Genomic DNA, 25,555 nt, shown 5'->3' on the forward strand with positions numbered 1-25,555 from the left:
GCATTAAATATTAAACTAAGGATTTTGGACTTTATCCTGCAGTTGGTGGGGATGGTGGTGAATGATAAGATTCACTATCACTTTGTTTGTACAACATTATGTTATGTGTTTCCCTAAGCCTAGACAATGAATTCCTCAAGGACACGGAACACAGTTTTTTCACCTGTGTCACCTCAGTGCCTTGCATTGTGTCTGATGCATAGTAGATGCCTCATATATAATTCTTTTCTACTTAAGGAAGAAATTACCAGGCTTATATATATGAGTCTGGACTTTAGAAAACAGGCTGAAGCTTAGATTGCCAGTGAAGAGGGTAGAAAGGGAGAACATGGCTGAGGATGTACATGTGGGGTAGGTTCTGGAGAAGCCATGGGTTCTGCAGAGGTGAGTCAAAAAGCGGAGGAAGTTAGAGAAGGAGAGCGATAGGGTCTGACTACAGGTGTAAGTGAATGATGAGAACATAGCCAGGCTGGCAAGTGTGAGATTGTAATAGGATGAGTACCCATTCCTGTCATAATTTGTGATAAGGGCTCTATTAAAGACATTAATTTTGGCCTGAATCTTATAGCAATCTGTATTTTATAAAGGTTTAAAAGTGGGAGACAATGACTTGAACACAGTTACTTAGAACCTTTGTAGAACACTAAATTTTCCTATGTCCTTATTTGATTACATGATAAGTCTTATTTGAGTTCTGAATGCTTCCGCTATGATCCAGATTTATAAAATATTAATGCATTTTTAAGATTACTGGTTGTTGAGGAATTTATCTTCTTTTATGTTACAGGTGGAATTCTTAATAGATTTTCCAAAGATATAGCAATTTTGGATGATCTTCTGCCTCTTACCATATTTGACTTCATCCAGGTTTGTCTTTGTAAAATAAGTATGATTGTCTTTGCATTTGTCATGCTTTTAAAAGTAATTATTTAAAAAAAGTAAATGAGTTTTTGCTTATTTTTCATTGGCTTGAGAGTTGAAGTCCTATCTATTGTATGAATTTTATCAATATCAAAAGTCTTCAAAGTAAGCATAATTTTAGTAGATTCACTGACAACTTAGAACTCTTTACCTACCCAAACCCAAAGCAATTCCACATTAAGATTTAATAACCAACTACTTGGGAGTGATTTGAGAGTTATAATAAACCACCTTCCCCCCAAATTACTGTCCATGAAGTATGACATTTTTGACATCGGCATCACTATTTGATGGAAGTCACCTACCTCCAAAGGGCCCATGTTAAAATGAAAAACAGTTCTTTGGTGAGCTACAGTTTCAACCATGAATACCACCCAGCTCATAGTAAGGACCATAATGCAGGGACAGAATTGTAAATAAATGTTCAAGAAGGTGAGAGGGGAAAGAAAAATGCAGGACTAGTGAGGACTATCCGTGGGTGATACAGATCTGAAGAGGCCTCCAGTGCAGCCTGGCTTTGAGCATGTGTCTCTGGGGTGTGGTGATCGACTGGTGCTGAGAATAAAGAAGAAGGGGATGAAGAGAGGGGTAAGCTATGGAATACTGCATTAGGATTCCATAAGTGACAGGACTTAAGGGGTGTTGTGAATTAATAACCTTGGCTCTTGGACTGGATTTAAAAACAGCTCCTGCCTGACTTCAGTCAAGCCCCAGAGAGCAAGTGCCACAGTCTCCATGATCTCCTTGGTGAGACAGTTGGAACAAGATGCAGCCTATCTCGCCATGGGTCATTCTCTCCTCCCACCCACTTTCACGCTCCCCTACCCCTCAATAATAATTTGTTATCTGAGAGAACCCATACAACAAAATAAGGGCTACCACATTTGTGTGTATACACAACCAACATTGGCAAGTGCGGGAAAACCAGGTTGCCAGTTTGCCTCATCTAAAACGATGGGCAGGATTAAGTGCGTTAACTATTCTAAGTGAACTTTAACTTTTTGGATTTCCTTTAGTTGCGCTGTTGAGGGATATAGCTCAACAGTGGCTGCTGCAGTTCTTTAACTGGTGCTTTGAGTTTGTGCATTTGAAGGAGTGTTTCCTCTGTCTTTCTTTAATGCTGGATGTTGTTCCTTGTTTCAGGAGTGTAAATGACTGGTCCCAATTAAAATATTGTGAAATCAGGTACAAACTGGAACCTGGATATTTTGACATGATTGCAAAGGATTCATGATAGTTTTTTTTCCTACTTTTGTAGTCTACTGAGTATTTTCTGAATCAATATAAGGCTCACTTCATAAGTCCTTCTGGGAGATTAATTTTTAAATATTCATTTTATAAATTAACAATTTTTGACACAGGGATGACTCTCAAATGCTTTCTCTTTGGCAATTTGAATAGTTTCTGCTTAATTTCTGATGTTGGGATTCTTTAATTCTTGTTTCCGAGGGTTTGGGCAGGGCTCTTTTAATTTCCCTATTTTATTTATAGAAAGGTCTACAGTAAGACAATCAAATATAGTAAAAATATGATTAATTTCAATTTTGTTAAAAAATTTATCACAGGGGCTCCTTTAAATTGTGAGCTCCTTTGGAGATGAAGATATAGATATATATACTTTTATTGATTTTATAGACAAAGGGAGAGGGAGAGAGAGATAGAAACATCAATGATGAGTGAGAATCATTGATCAGCTTCCTCCTGCACGCCCCCTACTGGGATCGAGCCTGCAATCCAGGCATGTGCCCTTGACCCAAATTGAACTGGGGACCCTTCAGTCTACAAGCTGACGCTCTATCTACTGAGCCAAACCCGCCAGGGCTCCTCTGGTTATATTTAACTATGTTCTGATTAATTTAATTCTAGTCACATTTCAGGAACAAATTTTTGTACAAAGAAATCATACCTATAAATTTCCTTTTAAAAATTAATTTTTCTTTACTCTATTTTCTAACATTTGATAATGTTCTGGCAGTTTTGCTTTCTGGATTGGAATATCATATGACAAAAATGAAGATCTGGATTCTAGTCTGAAGATACAACTATTTATTTTACCTTAACAAGATACTTAATCTCTGAGGGTCTGAGCTTTCTAACCTGTAAAAGGAGGAAGGTAAACCTGATGATGGTAACTTTCACTACTAAAGTTATCTGCTTCACATTGGCACAACGGAAGTGGACCATAGATGGCAACTTGAAGCCAAACAGAGAGAAACTGTATTCTAGCTCCTACTTATCTGTTTGGGTGAATGATTTTTTTTTTTTTTTAATGAAACAGAAGCCCACTCATTTTAAATTACCAAAATCTTCTCTTCTCAGCCTCAAAACCTTTAGGACTTGTTAAATTTCTTCTCTCTTGTATACAACTAGAGGCCCAGTGCACAAATTCATGCACCAGTGGAGTCCCTTGGCCTGGCCTACAGGATTAGGCCAAAACCAGCTCTCCAACATCCCCTGAGGGTCCCAGATTGCGAGAGGGCACAGACCAGGCCTAGGGATCCCCACCAGTGCACGATCGGGGCTGGAGAGGGACGGGGGAGATTGGCTAGCCATGGAGGGACCACGGGAGGGCTCCAGGGCATATCTGGCCTGGCTCGCTCAGTCCTGATTGGCCAGACCCCAGCAGCAAGCTAACCTACCAGTCGGAGCATCTGCCCCTGGTGGTCAGTGCACGTCATAGGGAGCGGTTGAGCAGCCTTAGCATATCATTAGCAGATTACACTTTGATTAGTTGAACGGCCGACTGATCGACTGGACACTTAGCATATTAGGCTTTTGTTACATAGGATTACACACTGAGTCCTGCTTCTTTGATCTCTACTGTGTCTTTCACATTTTTTTCCCTACTCATTCTATTAATTCCATTAAATCCTTACTAAAAATTCTCAAGGACCATCATTTATGAATTCCAAATCTGGTGTTCATGCATGGTTTTAAATTAATAGGTATTCATTTATTTACATATTAATTAATTAATTACTGATTTCAAAGTGACCCTTTATCCTTATCAGCTCCAGTTTCAGGCAGTGCTGTGTAACTGTCAGTGTCAGGGATGCTTACGAGATGCTTTGGGTGTTTAAAAATGTGCTGCCCGCTTCCTAAGAGCATGAATGAATGGTGCCTTGCAGGTTTTATAATCTGTTGAATTTTTCTTCTGACAAAGTGTAGGATTTGGGTAAGAATGAATGGGATTTAGAAGTCTGTGCTCCAATTCTTCTCCATTCTTCTCTAACCCAGTGTGATATCTTGGTTAGTTGACTACCCAGATATGTGGGAAATATGTCAGAAGTCAAATGGACACAGTACATTTATAGTTGTCAACAGCAATCAAAAGATCCTGATTCTGATGGAGTAGCTGAATGTTTCCATGCTACCAATATAGCAGCATTTGTCCTTCAGACACACTGCTATTTAATGATTGCCCATTTAAATTGTCATATTCACTAGTTAATCATGCTTAGATCAGAATTTTTCTCTTTGCTCCCCCAAAGATCCTATTTCTGAGGAAAATAATCCTTTATTATAAAACTATGGTTTCCCATTGATAAAGTCTTGTCATGTAGTAATGGGACATCAGGGGCTTTCTCGCTGTACTGGTGGCACTTGTTGGGGGCAGAATGGAACAAGGAAGACTTTCCTGAGATTACTGAGTCATCATATGTCCTTAGTTCAGTGTCCGGCAGCAAAGATTTTTCTGGATATTTGTTGAATGAGTGGAGGGCTGGTATTGCGGAATTTGATGCCTTGGGATGTGCAGGCATTTTCCCTAGAAAAGTGTCATGGAGATATGATTATAAGTTTTAGATGAAAATAACCTACTCAAAGAAGATTTATGCGGATTTTAGCTACACCCACACCCTGCTCACATCTACCAGAATGTTCTGTATTCCACTTTATTATCTGGGTAATGCACGTGTCAGCCATGGAAATTGGTGGAGAACTGGCTCATTGATTATCATATAGATATTATCATAAGTTTATTTTTTAACCCTTGTTATGACAGTTTATACTTTATTCAAAAGGGTTATTGTGTAATAAATATTATCAGACTTGTGTTATTGTTGTTTTTAAAATGTGTTGATTTGTCATGTGGAGATATAGAATTTAAGCGTTTAATTGACCCTGAAGAACACCGATGTGGTTAGATTATTTCTGATACTGCCAACAGGGCTCCAGATTTTTGGTGAATAATGTGAAGCTGTAGTTTTAGTGGAATGACTTTACTGAAACACAAAATTATTTTGACAATATATGAGATAGAAAAAATTATCCAGTTTCAAATTAAATTAGCCATACCCCCAAAATCTTTTTTTTTTGAGGAGGGTGCCTCTAGGTCATCTCCAATTGTTTGAAGGAACAGAAACAGGATTTTGGGAGTAACATTTAGTTATTAAGTATAATATTTTTTCAATCTTAAACATGAGAAAACTAGGTTCAGAAAAGTTAAGTAGCTTGCCTAAATGCCAAGCATACATTTCAAATAGATCTTTCTGACTCAGGTTGCAAGATGAATGCCCATTTTTCATAAATTGTCTAAGCAAAATAAATACTAAAATTTCACATTCATATGGAAATTATCCTATTAATTAAAGTTTATTTTAAAAGAGGGTCAATCTAGAAAAAAAAAGTCACCCTTCCCAATGTATTGTGTACGGGAAGTTAGCACATTAAGAGATCCAAGATCACCATGTTTTCTAAAGTTCAAAATGTTATTATGAGGAACCTAAACAATTTTTGAATATTCAAAGAAAACTTATGAGAAAGTACTTTGAGATGACAGCCGTCCTAGTAGGAAAATGCTTGTCCTTTATTGAGAATGGAACAGAGTGTGAAGAGCTATTTAGAAATATACCTCTGACATACATACCTTGTCTACTTTGCAACATGAAAATATTTACACACCAACGTGTTTTCTTTGATCCTACAGCTGGTATTAATTGTGATTGGAGCTGTAGCAGTGGTCTCAGTTTTAAAGCCCTACATCCTCTTAGCAACAGTGCCAGTGATCGCTGCTTTTATTTTATTGCGATCCTACTTTCTCCACACCTCCCAGCAACTCAAGCAACTGGAATCTGAAGGTATGACACCAAGTGTGCAACGCTTACCTCAGAAAATATGCACAAGAGCTACTCATGATTCTCTATTATTAATCTATGTTTCCAAAAATATTTTTCCTGCTTGTAAACTTTTGCATTATATAACAATGACTTTTAAAAATCATATGGCTAGAGTCCTGTCTGGGTGGCTCAGTTGGTTGGAGCGTTGTCCTGTACAACAAAAACCTGTGAGGTCGATTCCCAGTCAGGGCACATACCTAGGTTGCAGGTTTGATCCCCAGTCAGGGCATGTACAGGAGGCAGCTGATCAATGTTTCTCTCTCACATCGATGTTGTTGTTCTCTCTCCCTCTCTCTCTCTCTCTCTCTCTCTCTCTCTCTCTCTCCCTCTCTCTCAAATGAAAAAACAAAACAAAACATATCCGTGGGTGAGGATTAAAAGTATATGAATATAAAAAGAAACAGTAAATTACAAAGTACACATATTGATTTTGTTGATTAAGAGTGTGTGAATTCATTTTGGTTTTTATTTTTTTTAATTTATTTTTATTTTTTTCATTTTGGTTTTTAAATACTTTTAAAAATATTTTTATTGATTTCAGAGAGGAAGGGAGAGGGAGAGAGAGAGAGATAGAAATATCAATGATGAGAGAGAATCATTAATCAGCTGCCTCCTGCATGTCCCTTACTAGGGATGGAGCCAGAAACCCCGGCATGTGCCCTGACCAGGAATTGAACCATGATCTCCTGGTTCAAAGGTCAATGCTCAACCACTTAGCCACACCAGCCAGGCTCATGTATAGAGTCTTACTAGAGTTATATAGGATATTCATTCATAATTTACTTATATAAATTAAATTTAAAAATGATAGTGCTACTATTACTAAAAGTTTGTCTGAGTTCCCAAACAATATTGCACAAAATTCTTCCTTCTGGCTTCTTTTCAGACACCCTTCCTTTCTCTCTTCAGGTCTGCCTTTTTGTGCTTGAGCTGTTTGGGAAGCACATTTTCAGTAACAGCCTTGGCGCAGGTGCATTTTCAGGGGCTAAATTTCAAGTGCATTTCTGCATTGAAGGTCATTTGTTAAATTAAATCTTTTAAACATTCTTAAGGCTTTGAGTAAATTGTTTTAAAAGAAAACCACTTTCACTCAATAGTGATTAATTGAGGATTAGCCAGAAAAACTGACCAGAAGTAGCCAAGGAACATGAATAAATAATAGCAGTGATTTTATATTAAGTTCCCATCCATGGTAGCCAACTATAAAAGAAGGGTAACATTAAAAATTTATAAATTTCATCTATTCCAAGTATGACACCAGTATGAAAACCATTCTAACCAATGACATTTGCTGTCTTCTAAGGTAATCCTTATCAGGTACGTGGTAGTAAGCATTTGCATTGTGCATTTACATGATTTGCATTGTTTTCTATGGGAATATTTCACAGGCAGGAGTCCAATTTTCACTCATCTGGTTACGAGCCTTAAAGGACTATGGACACTTCGTGCCTTTGGACGTCAGCCTTACTTTGAAACACTGTTCCACAAAGCTCTGAATTTACATACTGCCAACTGGTTCTTGTACCTGTCAACACTGCGCTGGTTCCAAATGAGAATAGAAATGATTTTTGTCCTCTTCTTCATTGCTGTTACCTTCATTTCCATTTTAACAACAGGTACTATGAAGTTGTTTAGTAGTTAGCTAAACATTTAATTTAAAATTTTGTCAATCAAAAAAATGCTATGTGTTTTAGCTTAAAAATTTTAGATATCTTTAAACCAATTTGGGGGGCATTTGCTAATCAAAACATTTATTAGCTTATTGTTGAACAAATTATTTTCTTGAATTTATATTGTTTTATTGTTGAACAATGATGTCTTTGAATTAGAACTGTCTATAGTATTATCCCAACTTTGTGGTCTAATAAACTGAGACAAAGAGCATGTCAGATAACAAATCTGTGATTGTAAAAAACAGCAACACATCTCTGGACTCTCATATTGGTAAAGGATCCTATATAATAAAAACGTAGTATGCAAATTGTCCCGGACCAGGAGTTCATCTGGGAGTTTGACCAGGGCCAGGGCTGGCCGGGGGAGGCCCTGACCAGCAGCAGTGGCAGGTGGCCGGGGGGGTAGGACGGGGGTACCTGGCCAGCAGCTGGGTCTCCTACCAGTGCACGAATTTTGTCTACTGGGCCTCTAGTTAAAAATAATAGAGCTCTCCAATAAAGAGCTCTCTGAATACGAGAATAGAATCATCAGTATTTACACACACCCATACAAAAGCCTCATCCCTGCTAAGTTTTGTTCTTTTAACCACCAGTTGGTAAAATTTATCCTAATGAGAATTTTGCATGACAAAAACTGCCACAGATGTGAAATGTTAGGTAAAAGTGCCATATTTTTCAAATACAAATGTGCTGAATTTTAAGATCTTGGGTACATAAAATATATTTCATCATAAGAAAAGTAAAAATCTATTCAGATAAGTGAGTTCTTCTCATTTTAAGAAGTTGAATACAGAGCTATATAAAATATTGAAATATGTGTGTGACAGTGGACGAAGGCTCAGAGCAAAGGTCAAACGTCAAAGGATTGTTTGGTTGTAAGAGCAGAATCCTGCTCAAATAAAAATGAGGTCACCTGTTGGAGAGTTACAAGAGTGCCCCTTGGAGCCCTAAAGCAGGAGGCACATAATAATAGTATCTATCCAATAGATTTGTTGTAGTCAATGTGATAATTTGTGCATAACACTGAGTACAGTGCCTGGCCCGTAATAAATACCCATAAATCTGTAAGTATACTCAGCTGGTGAGACAGTTTGCAGCTGGGAAGGGCAGAATTCCCCTGGAAAGGTAAAAACCAGGGACTTGGGCAGGAAAGTTTGCCAGAGCTCTGAGCCCAGAGGGTCAGAGGGAGACTGCGCAGCACACAGCGCGTCTCTTGGGACAGGCACAGCCCCTGACTGTGGAAAGGAGATCCGCGGGACTGTTGGCACCGGGCGATTTGAGATCTGGGTTCCATAATTACGGAGGACTGAGCCTAAAAGGGGCAGCCTGAAGCGCTGACCAGACCATGCAGTGCCGGTAAGAGAGGAGCTCACAGAGACTCAGCCTTCCCTGTTTCTGTGGCCAACGTTTGTTTGTTTGTTTGTTTTCACTGAACTCTGTTCATAGGACATTTCGGATACAGACACTCACCTGTGCTGAAGAGCGGGAGAAGGTGCGGACGAGTGGAATCTGGAGAGAGGCTGGGGAGAGAAGGGGGGCCAGGAGAAGTGGCAGCAAATTGAGTGCTGAGGACCTGGGCAGCCATTTTCTCCTAAAGTTATAACCCCACTCCTCCCTCCAGCCCCCAGGCAAGGAACACAGCCACACCCAGATTCCACCCTGAATGAGATGAAGGATTAAAATAATCTGATTAGTCCCTGGGAGTTAACAGGGTCTGGCCTATAGAGGGGCTTTCAGTCCCAGCAACAACAACTACAACAACAATAACAAAAAAATCACGGACGTTCCAGAAAACTGGGATCTTAAGCCAGCCAAAGGCATGACATTTCAATTTTTCATTTTTATCTTTTTATTATTATTTTGTTAGCTTTTTTTTCTTTTTTTGCTTTTTTCTTTGTTCTCCTTTTTTTGTTGTTTGTTCCTTTATTTCCTACTTCTTTTCACATTATTTTTTCAACCACATGAGCAACAGACACGTGAGCGGTGCACTCTTGTCCAGGGAGCATTAGCCCTATGAGCAGCCTGCCTCGAGCCTAAGAGCAGCAGCCTCATGTGCCCTGCCCCTGTCCAAGGAGCAGCAGCTGTGTGAGCAGCCCGCTTCCCTGTCCAAGGAGGAACAACCACGCGAGCAGTCCAATCTGTCCAAAGAGAAGCAGTCGCGCGAGCAGTCTTCCTACGTCTGAAGAGCAGCAGCCCTGCGCAGCCTGCCCCCATCCTAGGGGCAGCAGCTGCACACACCCTGTACTAGTCTGAGGAGCAGCAGCTGCACAAGCATCTTGCCCTCATCCAAGCAGCAGCAGCTGCATGAGCAGCCTACCCAATCCAAGGAGCAGCAGTTCTGCGAGCAGCCAAGCCCCATTCAAGAGCAGCAGCAGCCCACCCTGATCCGAGGAGCAGCAGCCACACGAGCAAACCGTCCATGTCCGAGGAGCGGCAGCCCTGCGCAGCACGCACCAGTCCAAGGAGCAGAGCCACAACAGCCTGCACCTGTCCGACAAGCAGCAGCTGGGTGAGTGGCACGTCCCCGTCCGAGGAGGAGCAGCCACACGTGCAGCTCACTCCCGTCCAAAGAGCAGCAGACTTGCAATAAACCTATCAACTCCTAGGAGCAGTAGCCCCACAAGCAGCCCACCACATCAGAGGAACAACAGCAGCGTGCAGCCAGCCCCCATCCAAGGATCAGCAGCCACATGAGCAGTTTGCCCCAGTTCAAGGAGTAGCAGCTGCGTGTGTAGCCCGCCCCCATCCAAGGAACAGCAGCTTTGTGATCAGCACACCCTCTGTCTGAGGAACAGCAGCTGTGTGTGAAGCCTCCCCCCACCAGTCAGAGGAGCCACCGCAGCTGTGAACAGCACCCACCACAGGAGCTGCTGCCAACTGAGGAGCAGCTGCTACCACAACCGTCCAAGGAGCAACCACAGCCCGAGAAGCCACTGCCACCCAAGGAGCAGCCCCTGAACAACTCAACATCTAGATATGTCAGTGAGATCAAACATGGGTAGACAAAGAAACCCCCAAAGGAAAGAAAAGGAGGACTCACCAGAAAAGCAGCTAAGTGAAACAGAGGCATTCAGCATGACAGAAAAAGAACTCAGATTAAGGGTCCTAGAATGCATAAACCGGATGGAGGAAAAAATCAACAACTTATGCAAGAAGCAAGAAGAAACGGATGGAAAAATCAACAACTTATGTAAGAATAAAAAAAAAAAAACGGATGAAAAAAATCAATAAATTATGTAAGAACCAAGAAGAAATGAAGAGTGATATAGCTGCAATAAAAAACACCATTGAAAGTTTCAACAGTAGACTAGGAGAAGCAGAGGACCAAATTAGCGAATTAGAAGACAGGGAAGCAAAACACACCCAAACTGAAAAGCAATTGGAGAAAAAAATTAAAAGACAGGAGGAGAGTCTAAGGAAGCTATGGGACAACATGAAACGAAACAACATACGAATAATAGGGGTGCCAGAACAACAGAAAGAGGAACAAGGGTTAGAAAACCAATTGGAAGAAATAATATCAGAAAACTTCCCTGAGGTGGGAAAGAAAAAAGTCACAAAAGCACAGAGAGTCCCAAACAAGGTGAACCTGAAAAGACCCACCAAGACACATCATAATTACCATGGCAAATGTTCAGGACAAAGAGAGAATCTTAAAGGCTGCAAGACAGAGACGGGAAGTTACATACAAGGGATCTCCCATTAGATTATCAAATGATTTCTCAACAGAAACACATCAGGTCAGAAAAGAATAGACGGAAATTTACAAAGTGATGCAAAGCAAAGAAATGAATCCAAGAATACTCTAACCAGCAAGGCTATCATTCAAAATTGAAGGGGAAATAAGAAGCTTCACAGACAAAAAAAGGCTAAGGGAGTTTATCACCACCAAGCAAGCAATGCAAGAAATGCTAAAGGGACTGGTGTAAAAAGAAGAAATAAAAAGCTCAGAAAGAAAACAGCCACACAAAAAAAGAAATGGCTACAAACAAGTACCTTTCAATACTAACTTTAAACATCAATGGACTAAATGCTCCAATCAAATGACATCAAGTGGCTGAATGGATAAAAAACCATGACCCATATATATGCTGTCTACAACAGACCCACCTCAGAATAAGGGACTCACATAGACTGAAAGTGAAGGGATGGAAAAATATCTTTCAGGCAAATGGAAATGAAAAAAAAGCTGGGGTAGCAATACTTATATTGGACAAAATAGACCTCAAAGTGAAGGCCATACATAACAAGAGATAAGGAAGGCCACTTCATAATACTAAAGGGATCAATACAACAAGAAGATATAACCCTGGTAAACATATATGCACCCAATGCAAGAGCACCCAAATACATAAAAAAAACTCCTGGAAGATATCAAGGGAGAGAACGACAACAATACAATCATAGTAGGGGACTTTAATACATAACTGACATCACAGGATAAATCCTCTAGACAAAAAATCGACAAACAGCAATCCTAAATGACTCACTAGATCAGATGGACTTAATTGACATCTTCAGAACACTTCACCCCAAAGCCACGGAATATACATTCTACTCAAGGGCTCATAAGACATATTCAAAAATAGACCACATATTGGGTCACAAGCAAAGTCTCCACAAATTCAAGAAGATTGAAATCATACTAAGCATCTTCTCAGACCACAATGGCATAATATTAGAAATAAACTACAATAAAAACAACCCAAAATATTCAAACACTTGGAAGCTGAATAGCATGTTATTAAATATTGATTGGGTTACCAATGAAATCAAAGAAGAAATTAAAAATACCCTGGAAACTAATGACAATGAAAACACAACAATCCAAAACCTATGGGACACAATGAAAGCAGTCCTGAGAGGGAAGTTTATAGCTCTACAGGCCTATCTCAAAAAACAAGAAAAAATGGTAGTAAACCATCTAACTCTACATCTCAAAGAATTAGAGAGCAACAAGAAGAGCCCAAAGTGAGCAGAAGGAAGGAGATAATAAAGATTAGAGCGGAGATAAATGACATAGAGACCAAAAAAACAATACAGAAAATCAGTGAAACCAAGAGCTGGTTCTTTGAAAGTATAAAAAAGATTGATGAACCTCTAGCCAGGCTCACCAAGAAGCAAAGAGAGAGGATCCAAATAAATAAAATCAGAAATGATAGAGGAAAAATAACAACAGACCCCACAGAAATACAAATGATTGTTAAAAAATACTATGGACAGCTCTACTCCAACAAGCTAGACAACCTGGAGGAAAAGGACATATTTCTAGAAAAATACAACATTCCAAAACTCAGTCAGGAAGAATTTAAAAATCTCAATAGGCCAATAACTATGGAAGAAATTGAAGCAGTCATCAAAACAAAAGCCCAAGACCGGACGGCTTCACAGGGGAGTTTTACCAAACATTCAAGGAAGAACTAACACCTATCCTCCTCAGACTACTACAAAAAATTCAAGAGGAAGAAATACTTCCAAGCTCATTCTATGAAGCCAGCATCACCCTCATACCAAAACCAGGTAAAGACAACACAATGAAAGAGAATTATAGGCCAATATCCCTCATGAACATAGATGCCAAAATACTCAACAAAATCTTAGCAAATCAGATCCATCAGTACATCAGAAAGATCATACACCATGACCAAGTGGGATTTATCCCAGGGATGCAAGGATGGTACAATATACGCAAATCAATAAACGTGATACATCACATAAACAAATTGAAAGAAAAAAACCACATAGTCATATCAATTGATGCAGAAAAAGCATTCAACAAAATCCAACACCCATTTTTGATAAAAACTCTCAACAAGGTGGGAATAGAAGGATCATACCTCAACATAATAAAAGCCATATATGACAAACCCACTGCCAACATCATAATCAATGGACAAAAACTAAAACCATTTCCCCTAAGAACAGGAACAAGACAGGGATGCCCACTCTCACCACTCCTGTTCGACATAGTACTGGAAGTATTAGCCATTGCAATTAGACAAGAAGAAGAAATAAAAGGCATCCAAATTGGAAAAGAAGAAGTAAACCTCCTTATTTGCAGATGACATGATATTATACATAAAAAACCCTAAAGACTCCATCAAAAAATGATTAGACTTAATAAATGAATTTGGCAATTTAGCAGGATAAAAATTAACGCCAAGAGATCTGAGGCATTTCTATACACCAATAGTGAACTTACAGAAAGAGAGACTAAAAAAACAATCCCATTTACCATCGGACCCAAAAAATTAAGCTACCTAGGAATAAACTTAACTAAAGAGGTTAAAGACCTCTACTCAGAAAACTACAGGACGTTAAAAAAGAGATAGAGGAAGACATAAACAGATAGAAGAACATACCATGTTCTTGGATTGGTAGAATCAACATCATCAAAATGTCCATACTACCCAAAGCAATCTATAAATTCAATGCACTTCCCATTATAATACCAACAGCATATTTCACAGACCTAGAACAAACTCTCCAAAAATTTATCTGGAATAAAAAAAGACCCTGAATAGCTGCAGCGATCCTGAGAAAGAACAAAGTCGGTGGGATCTCAATACCAGATATCAAGCTGTATTACAAAGCCACTGTTCTCAAAACTGCCTGGTACTGGCACAAGAACAGACATATAGATCAATGGAATAGAATAGAGAGCCCAGAAATCGGCACGAACCAATATGCTCAATTAATATTTGACAAAGGAGGCAAGAACATACAATGGAGTCAAGACAGTCTCTTCAATAAATGGTGTTGGGAAAATTGGACAGATACATGCAAGAAAATGAAACTAGACCACCAACTTGGAATACCATGCTGCTATAAAAAAGAAGGAACTCTTACCATTTGCAACAGCATGGATGGAACTGGAGAGCATTATGCTAAGTGAAGTAAGCCAGTCAATGAAGGAAAAATACCACATGATCTCACTCATTTATGGATAATAAAGACCATTATGAACTTATGAACAAAAATAGATACAGAGGCAGAGCAGCCTTGAACAGACTGTCAAACTACAGCGGGGAGGGTTGGGGGGCAGAAGGGGAGGATAAGAGATCAACCGAAGGACTTGTATGCATGCATATAAGCATAACCAATGGACATAAGACACTGGGGGGGTAGGGGAGGCTAGGGATTTTCAAGGGCAGGGAAAAAAGGAGACATATGTAATACTCTTTGTAATACTTTAAGCAATATATATATTGCTTAAAGTATATATATATATATATATAAATACCCGTAAATCTTACATTGCTCATTATTGTTACTGCTATTAAATTTTATCTTACTCTCATCTTAATCTTCAGAATGGCTAATATGTTGAAATTCTAAATAAATCTGAACTATTTAAAATAAATGGTTTAGTACTAAGAAGACATACCTGCTGTCTTTGGTTTGTCTTCTATTAGAGGAATTATGGAAGCAAAATTTTCAATTAATGATAGGATGAATTACTAGTATTTCTTCTGTTTTTTAGAACACTATGACAAGTTTATCATGCATAATAGACATAAAGACTTACTGTTAATTGTGATTTGATAACATAAAGTTATAATAATTTAAAAACATTTGTATTGGAAAATTTTTATGGTCATAAATACTGAATATTTATGAATTTTAATTAGTGGTCCTCTCCAGCCCTGAAAATCTATTTACTCTATAAACACTTAAGTTTTGTTCTTCCTGGGTGAACTAGTTGTGTTTTATAACATAAATGGCAGTCTTCTCTTTCCAAATGCCGGACCTGTGGAATTCCCTGTGAAACTGTAAGCCCACTTTCTTCCCAACAGCATCTGAATTCTTTGTAGAAGAGCTCATTGAGACACAGGGCTTTTCCCCCATTGTCTATTGTAGTCTTTGAAGGTATTATTACTCACAGAGTAATAGTAGAAAAGATAAACATGGTATATTCCCAGCACCAACGGCCCCTTCAATATCTGAAGCATTGAAAAAAGGGCAACTCTTTCCTAATCTTCAATCATTCTTTGATTTAAAACACTGACTGAATACTTACTATATGCAGGGCATTATTACTAGTGATAGATGGTGAACTTAGATGAAAGTTGATGAAAACCGGCACAAAATTGAAATGTAACTTTAAATGATGTATAAATAAAGGGGTTCATGAGAGGAATATCATAACGTTTGTTTCTATCTTTGTTCCCCCATAGGTGATGGAGAAGGAACAGTAGGTATCATTCTAACATTAGCCATGAATATCATGAGTACGCTGCAGTGGGCTGTAAACTCCAGCATAGATGTGGATAGTTTGGTAAGTAATTCTTATTTTTTTAAATATTTTTTTATGAAAATTTCAGACAAACCAACAATTGCAGGAAATAACATAAGGGACAACTAGGTACCCAACCCCCACATTAAGGCATAAAACATTACAGATAAATTGAAGGCCATTATGTGTCTCTTACTAAACCCATAGCTCTTCTTTCCTCCATATAGATAACAACATTCAAGATCTAGTGCCACAGTGAGCATTCTTACAGTCTCCTTGTCCAGGCTCTTTCTAGGGTAGATAATTATATCACTGGGTCATAGAATTAAACCCCATTCAACTTTACTATTTGATGATAAATTGTTCTCAAATCTGTTGTACCAGTTTATGTTCCCATCATTCAAGTAAAATGATTGTCATAGATCCATCCCTAGGATATACAACACTTGATATTTTCAGGTTTTTTACTTTTTGGCAATCAGATGTGAAATGATTATTAAGGAGATAGGGCAGCTTAATACATATTGATTGGCCACTTGATTTTTTGCTTCTGTTCATGGCTTGTTCATATTGCTTTCTTATTTTTCAAATAGACTGCGCTTTTTTCTTAATTGATTTGTAGGAGCTTATGAGTTCTGGATCAGTTATCAGTTCTATACATTTCAAACATGGTCCCCCAGTCAGTGGCTGGTCTTTTAGTGTCTTTTGATGAAAAGAAGCTTTTAATTTATTAGCCTTTCCTTTTATGTTTTGTGTGTTTGGTATTGTGTTTAAGAAATTCTTACCTGTCTTGGGTTTTCAAATTTATCAGCATTACCTTTTTTTACTATATTCTTTTCTTAGTATTAAAATTCCCAGTGTGTAGTCATAGCTCCTTTCTCATCTTTAAGTGTTTATCATTGCCTTCTCTCTTTTTACTTGATCTGTATTACAGTTGTATCCTTGACTGGTGTATGCAAATATCATATTTTGGTTTGGTTGTTTCTCCTGTCTTATTTCCCTAGAATGCAGAGCCTGCAGTAGGTCTATGAGCTACACAGTGTCAGGGGCACAATCCCGTTGCTGCAAGAATGAGAGATAAAGGAAGCAAGGCAGATTTCCCATTTTTATTTAAAAAAACACAAATACATAATTTTCAATCAAACAGTGTAGTTTGTCTGGATAGCTTAATCATCAACTTTTCTTAGTCTATTGGAGTACTCTACTTAAAACCAGTCATCCATTACTGCATTGGTGGAGGGTCTAGAAACCCATGTTGAGAAATACTTTTATTGCAGTCCAAGTTCCTTTTCCCATTCTTGAGGCAGTTCACTTGTTCTCAAACCACACACATTCATTCAGCTGTGACATTTGTATATTCAATTCCTGCCAGAACAAATATCATTATAAAAAATCTCTAAGGAAAAAAACCCAAACCTTCTAATGTCCTTTTTTTTGCCTATGTATCTTTTTTTACATTTTTTAAATTTTTTCCTTTATTGATTAAGATATTACAAACGTGTCCTTATCCCCCCACTGTCCTCCACACCCCCCTCCCATGCCCTCATCCCCCGGTGTCTGTATCCATTGGTTATCCTTATATGCATGCATACAAGTCCTTCGTTTGATCTCTCCCCCTTAACCCCACCCTCCCCTGCCTTCCCTCTGAGGTTTGAGCATCTGATCGATACTTCTCTGTCACTTCTCTTTCTCTAGATCTATTTTTGTTCATCGGTTTATGCTGTTCATTATAATCCACAAATGAGTGAGATCATGTGATATTTATCTCTGACTGACTTATTTCACTTAGCATAATCTTAATGTTTTATTTAACCAAATAATTTTTATAATTCATTAAAATGTAATTTAACCTTAACATGATTTATAGTAGGGTTTATCTCTTTTCCTTTAACATTATTTTTTTTTTTAGTTTGGCCAGCTCTTTTTAGCCACTCATTCATCTCCTCACTTAGCTTTCATGCTTTTAGGGTTGGGTCTCATAAATGTACTTTAAAATGTTTCTATTGAAAAATATCAGGAGAAGAGTAAATAAATATTGTGCTTGCATTTATTTAATTCTTTGTTCCAGGTTGCTACAACTTTGACTTTATAATTAAAATTTTCATTATGTCACCTCTTTTTCTAAAATATCTCTTCAACCTGTATAGTCACAATTCCTTTCTCTTTGCCATATTAATTGTCTTGGTTTAGGTATCAACTTCTACACATTGATGCCAAAACCTTTGTTCTTGCAGTTCTATTCTGTATGTCCAATCTCCATTAAGGTATCTTTAAGGTATTTTTACTTCTCTAGGTTTTCACATGGCATCCTGGGCTTTGTGACCCATGTTTTGACATTGTGTCTTTCATCTCCTAATTTAAAAGGAATTTTGCAAAGAACTATTATGTCCTAATACAGACTATAAAAGGTGTCAGTATTTGGCCCCTGCCAGAATTTCTCAGTGGTTAGAGCGTTGGCCCATGCACTGAAGGGTCTTAGGTTCCATCCCCAGCTTTAGGGCCATCCTGTGGGCAACCAATCGATGTGTCTCTCTCACATCGTTTTTTCTCTCTCTGTCTCTGTCTCTGTCTCTGTCTCTTTCTCTCCCTCTCCCCTCCCTCCCTCCCCCGCTTCCACTTTCCTAAAAACCAATCGAAACAATATCCTTAGGTGAATATTAACCAAAAAAAGTGTCAATATGCCCTAACCGGTTTGGCTCAGTGGATAGAGCGTCGGTCTGTCCAGGTTTGATTCCGGCCAAGGGCATGGACCTTGGTTGCGGGCACATCCCCGGTAGGGGGTGTGCAGTATGCAGCTGATCGATGTCTCTCTCTCTCTCATCGATGTTTCTAACTCTCTATCCCTCTCCCTTCCTCTCTGTAAAAAATCAATAAAATATATATTTTTAAAAAGTGTCAATATTTGCATTTTATCTCATTTTTTAAAAAGTCATGTTCTTTAGTTTGATGATCAAAGTGATTGTGTTAGTTTTCATTTCCTGGTCAAATCACACAGTGGTCTTTCCAGAGCCTCCGTGGCCATTTATTTAGGTATTAATTCCCATCATACTGCTTTCACCCATGCAATTGCTAAAGTTGTACATTAATATTTTTTAATTTTCACCTGGCATATGTTCAGAGTACAAGGGGAGATATCTATGTCCTCAAGTTTCACATTAGAATGATCTTAACAATAAAGGACTTTGTGACCTCTGAAGTAAAAACTCAATATGTTCTCATTTTTATCTTACTGATTTGTTAACTGAATTCAGATCTCAGTTTAAAACAAAGTGTTTTGTTTGATGCATGCTTTTAGTTTTCTGCTGGGCAACTGAGAAAAAACTCTTTAGATTTGTAAAGAATATTTTATTTCTCCATTTGACATGGACACAGAGTCAAATGTCAACAGAACTACGAAGTTATTAAAATGGCAATATGACTTTTCTTCTATAGCTTATCCATTGCTTATAACCCGGGGCCTAACTTTCAACCAGTAATGGTAATTGGATGATAATACTTCCTCATCACTACTTCTAGCCACTTTGTATTTATGATGGACTATACATCTCAAATATCTGCACTCAAAACTGGCCAAGAACCCTTTTATTACTCTTTCCTAATTAATTACCTGTTTTTCTTTTTCATTGAATTTATTGGGGTAACATTGGTTAATAAATTATATAGGTTTCAGGTATACAATTCTATAATCTGTATATTGTTTTGTGTGTTCACCACCCCAAGTCAAGTCTCCTTCCATTACCATTTATCCCCCCTATACCTTCTACTTCCCCTCACACCCCTTTCATTCTGGTAATTGCCATACTGTTGTCTGTTTGTAGGAGGGTTTTCTTTTTCTTAATCCCTTCACCTTTTTCACCCAGCTCTGCCACCCACCTCACCTCTGACAGCTGTCAGTCTGTTCTCTATCTATTAGTATTTTTCTGTTTTTCTAATTTATTTTGTTCATTAGATTCCATATATAAGTAAAAGCATATGGCACTTGTCTTTTTATGACTGGCTTATTTTGCTTAGTATAATGTTCTCCAGGTCCATCCATGCTGTTGCAAAGCATAATATTTCTTTCTTTTTTTTACGGCCAAGCAGTATTCCATTGTATCCACTCATGTACTGATGGACACATGGGCTGCTTCCAAATCCTAGCTGTTGTAAATAATGCTGCAAAGGAACATAGGGGTGCATATATTCTTTCGAATTAGTGTTTCAAGTTTCTTTGAATATATTCCTGGAAGTGGAATCACTGGGTCATAAGGCAGTTCCATTTTTAATTTTTTAAATGTATATTTAAAAAGAGAAGGGAGAGAGATAGAGAGATAGAAGCATTAATGATGAGAGAGAATCATTGATTGGCTGCCTCCTGCATGTCCCCTACTGGGGGGATTGAGCCTGCAACCCAGGCATGTGCCCTTGGCCGGAATTGAACCTGGGACCCTTTAGTCCACAGGTTGATGCTCTATCCACTTAGACAAACCAGCTAGGGCTCCATTTTGAATTTTTTGAGGTAACTTCATACTCCTTTCCACAGTGGCTGCACCAATCTGTATTTCCACTGATGAGTGTACTCTTTTGTCCACATCCTCACCAACACTTGTTTGTTGATTTATTGATAATAGCCATTTTAACAGATGTGAGGTGATAACTCATTGTAGTTTTATTTTCTTTAATGATTAGTGACATTGAGCATCTTTTCATATGTCTATTGGCCATTTGTATGTCTTCTTTGGAGAAGTGTCTATTCAGGTCCTTTGCCAATTTTTTAATTGGATTGTTTCTTTATTTTGGTGTTGAATTTTATGTTCTTTATAAATTTTGGATATTAACCCCTTATCATTGGGGAATATGTTCTCCCATTCAGTAGTTTCTCTTTTTATTCTGTTGATGGTTTTCTTTGCTGTGCAAAAAATGTTTTAGTTTGATGTAGTCCCATTTGTTTATTTTTTTATTTTGTTTCCCTTGCCTGAGGAGATACATCAGAAAAAAATATTGCTAAGAGAAATTCCCGGGATTTTTCTAGGATTTTTATGGTTTCAAGTCTAACATTTAAGTCTGTAATCCATTTTGAGTTTATTCTTGTGTATCGTGTCAGTTGGTGGTCTAGTCTCATTTTTTTTTTTGCATGTATCTGTTCAATTTTCCCAGCACCATTGATTAAATAGACTATCTTTAGTCCATTGTGTGTTTTTGTCTCCATGTCAAATATTAATTGACCATGAGGCCATGGGTTCATTTCTGGGCTCAATATTCTGTTCCATTTATATCTATATCTCTGGTTTTATGCCAGTATCATGCCAGTTTGATTACTATGGTTTTTGTAGCATAGTTTGATTATAGCTAGTGTGATTCCTTCTACTTTGTTTTTCTTTCTCAAGATTGCTGTGGCTATTTGGGGTCTTTTGTGGTTTCATATATATTTTTAGAATGTTTGTTCTAGTTCTGTGAAATACAACATTGATAAATTGATATTAATTGCATTGAATATACAGATTACTTTGGGTCGTATGGACATTTTAGTTATGTTAATTCTTCCTATCCATGAACCTGGTATATTCGTTCTTCAACTTATTTGTATTTTCTTCAATTTCTTTCTTCTGTGTATTTGAGTCTCTCCCCAGAGCCACATACCCCAAATTTGTCTCTTGGGACTTTAGTTGGCTTAGCCCTCTTTCTGCCAGAGTCCAGGGTAAGTGACTGTGAATGGAATTCTGTGTTTTGGCCCAATAAGAATGCACCTATGTCTCTAGAAAACTCCTGTCTCTCCCTGGCAGATAGAACCCCCACTGATTTTCACAGCCAGATGTTATATGGTGCTTCTTCCTGGCTCTGGTGCTCTGAGCTAGGGAACCCAGCTTGTGGTTGAGACCCCAGGCTTATTAGGGGGAACCCCTGCAGCTGAGATATCCCTCCAGACTGTTAGCCACCACTTGTGGGAGTGGGGCCAGCCCTTTGTGCATCTCTGCCCTTCCTACTAGTCTAGTGTCTTCTGTAAAACCTTGGTTCTAAGACTTGTCTTCAGGCTAGTCTTCAGTTGGTTATTCAGGATGATTGTTCTAATTTAGCTATAATTTCACTTTGGTCCTGAGAGGAGGTTAGTGTAGCATTCTACCTATTCCACCACCATCTTGGATCTCCCTAATTAATTCTTTATTTTATTCCCTAAGATAATTCCTTCCTACCTTTTTGCCTCTTCTCAGGTGCTTTAATAATTCTTCTTTCTTCACTCTCAGCCAATGACCTTGCTACATACTTTATAGAAAGAAAAAAACAAGATGCAACCAGAAAGAAGCACCTCATTTCTCTTCACCAGTTGCACTACCCTGCTGAACCTCTATTCATGTGCTCCGCCTTCCTTCTGTGTCTTTGCTGTTATATAAAGGCCAGTAATATGCAATTAACCTTTCTTGTTTGGATCTTTCTCTCTAGCTTACAACTACCTTCCCTTGACCTCTAGCTTATACCCTATTTCATTGACCTATTTACAGCTAAACTTCTTAAAAAGACTTCCTGTCTCCATTTTCTTTTCCCCATTCTTTCTACAACCTATTTCAGTTCATTTCTATCACCCCCGTGACTCATGATCAGTATCTTGCCAGAGTCAATGCTCTTGTCTCCCTCAACTTCTCTGCAGTATTTATGCCATGGAAAAATCCTTCTCATGATACTTTCCTCTCTTATTTTCATGATACCACTTTCACCTTGTGTCCCTGCTACCTCTCTGATTCTACCTTTCTCCTCTTTGCTGGTCCTTGGGTTTTTTTTTTTTTTGGTTTTTTTTTTTTTGCACATTTCTTAAACCTCAGCTATATTCTAGCCCTCTTCTGTCTACACTCTCTCTAGCTGTTGTTATCTAACTCCATAATTCAAAACCCATCTTTTGCGCTGCGGTAAAAAAGAAGGAATTCTTACCTTTTACAACAGCATGGATGGAACTGGAGAGCATTATGCTAAGTGAAATAAGCCAGTCAGAGAAAGATAAATATCACATGATCTCACTCATTTAGGGAAAATAATGAACAACATAAACTAATGAACAAAAACAGATCCAGAGACAGAGAAGCATCGATCAAACCATCAAACCTCAGAGGGAAGGTAGGGGAGGTTGGGGGTAAGGGGGAGAGATCAACCAAAGGACTTGTATACATGCATATAAGCCTAACCAATGGACATGGACACCAGGGGGGTGAGGGCATGAGTGGGGGCTGGGGTGAGGAGGGGCAATGGGGCAATAAGGACACATATGCAATACCTTAATCAATAAAGAAAAAAAAAATTAAGAAGAGAGCAAATCCTGAGTTCTCCTTACAAGGAAAAAAACCCCATCTCTTAAAGGATCACACATTCATATCTGTAATTTAGACTACTACCCTGCTCTCTAAACATACATCCAAGTACTGATCTGATACCTCCAAGTGTTCATAAAACACAGTGATAGGTATCTCCCAGGAGACTTGACATTTTAGGCCATAAGTTCTTGGCCAGAAGCTCTTCAAAATACACATAGAATATCTAGAGATGATTGAAAAAGAACGAGTGTCTATCCTATCTACTAATTTGTCTAGGTTTATTTAGCAGGTTGGAAAAAACTATGCGAACCTTGGCACTTTATGAATAATATACAGCAGGTTCTCAAATAGCATTGTTTCATTCAATGTCATTTTATTATAGTATTAATGAGATGCTGTAGGAACCTTAATTCTTACTTATATCAATTAGCTTATAGTAAAATTGGTTTCATTATACATCCTTTTGCTTAAAGTCACGATTGTCAATGTTAAGTGAGGACTTACTATAATAGATTGTGAATCACCCTAGAAATTAAAAAATATTGTAATTTATCAGAGTTTAATAATTTCCACTATAAATTCCCATGTTAGGGGATTTCCAATTATTCAATTGATAACATTGTTTTAAAAACTGTTACTTCAATTCATTCTTCATTTTAGCACAAATTGTGTATAGTTCTCTCTATTCATATCAATTACATATCTCATACCATTCTGTAGATGGGATGAAAAGAGAAGTGTTTATTTGTTTTAACGCCATACATCAAATATTATATAGATTTTAGTTGTTATTGCTAATGCTATTTTATTAAATTTGTTGCATTCTTAATTAACAAAGTCAAGTACTGATTTATTCCCTATGGATTCACAAGATGCCTGTCAGTTTTAGTGCCATAAAGCTCTCTTTCTCCTATTCTTAGCTAGATAAGCATTATGTATCTTAAATAGGCAATGCATATCTAGATTTCTGCCTCCATGAGTGAATGAATGAAAAATAAATGAATGAATAAATAAATAAGACCTAAAGGGTACAAAGGTGATGTATCAAGCCATCTGGTGACTGACAACTTGCCTACAATCATAGTCTTTGTTTGAATGAGGCAGTTGACAGTTTATGTCTTTTTAGAGCTATCTGTTATATAGTGAGCATAACTACTACTATTTGTGATACTTTAAACAATAAAATTAAATTAAAAAACAAAACGAAAGATCTGAGCATTTTATCCTGCTTCCTTAATTCTCTAACGACATCAGCAGATAAACCATCGCTGTTGTGTTGTGTGTTCCTTATAACACAAGAGGAAGGAAACAATGAGCAGGGAAGATTGTGCATCTGTAGGGCTCACATTTAGATTCCAGTTAATGGGGCAACAAAGTTTTTGCAAGATTGATGCAATCTGAAAAGAGTTTTCTGTCAATAGAAACTTATTTTGTTTCTCCTTTGTCCTTTCATTGCCCCTGTTTATTTTGGGTTTAGTAAAGATCAAATGACTAAGAAACCTGCTGGGAAGAGAAAGGGAGAACCTGACTTGTCTTCACTGCTTCTGATGCCTAATTATCTGGTATTGAAAAATAGTTTCTCTCCAGGCTGGGTGACTCAGTTGGTTTGAGTTTCGTCCCATACACTGAACCTTTGTGAGTTTGATCCCCGGTCTGGGTGTGGGAGGCAACCAATTGATGTTTCTCTCTCACATTGATGTCTCTGTCTCTCTCACATTGATATCTCTCTCTCTCTCCCTGTTTTTTCTGCTCTCCCTCCCTCTCTCTCTAAAATCAATAGACACATCCTCTGGTGAGGATTGAAAATGAAAGAAAGCCCTAACCGGTTTGGCTCAGTGGATAGAGCATCGGCCTGTGGACTGAAAGGTCCCAGGTTCGATTCCGGTTAAGGGCATTTACCTTGGTTGCAGGCACATCCCCAGTAGGAGGTGTGCAGGAGGCAGCTGATCGATGTTTCTCTCTCATCGATATTTCTAACTCTCTATCCCTCTCCCTTCCTCTCTGTAAAAAATCAATAAAATATATTTTTTTAAAAACGAAAGAAAATAGTTTCTGCTATAAGAATCTGAGAGGAGGGTTCATTTATCTTGTGTGTGTGTGTGTGTGTGTGTGTGTGTATGCACGTGCGCATGCACGCGCGAATTTTGCCTCCTTTTAAGGGCCTCTTGATCATATCTTTGTTTTTCGGTTCTCATGAGCCCTTGTGGTATATTTTCCTCTCATGACCTCTATCCCAAGATTTCTTTCCATCTAACCATTCTCGTTCGATCCTGCAGAGTGGTTTTCTACTCTGCATTTCATTCTGGCCTTACACCCAAAACTTGAGAACTT

The 25,555-nt window shown here is 38.2% G+C and overlaps 1 protein-coding gene across 1 annotated transcript in view; it reads left to right on the plus strand.

Moving 5' to 3' along the window:
• CFTR (CF transmembrane conductance regulator) overlaps nt 1-25,555 on the plus strand; it is a 202,120-nt gene that overhangs the window by 133,015 nt on the left and 43,550 nt on the right. Inside the window, exons 18-21 of the mRNA XM_070423784.1 lie at nt 788-867; nt 5,849-5,999; nt 7,427-7,654; nt 15,889-15,989. Coding sequence (XP_070279885.1) covers nt 788-867; nt 5,849-5,999; nt 7,427-7,654; nt 15,889-15,989 — 560 coding nt within the window. The remainder of the gene's footprint in view (nt 1-787; nt 868-5,848; nt 6,000-7,426; nt 7,655-15,888; nt 15,990-25,555) is intronic.

Source organism: Myotis yumanensis, unplaced genomic scaffold (assembly GCF_028538775.1).
Source record: "Myotis yumanensis isolate MYYU_CA2020_CCGP unplaced genomic scaffold, mMyoYum1.0.hap1 SCAF_9, whole genome shotgun sequence".
Lineage (NCBI taxonomy): Eukaryota > Metazoa > Chordata > Mammalia > Chiroptera > Vespertilionidae > Myotis > Myotis yumanensis.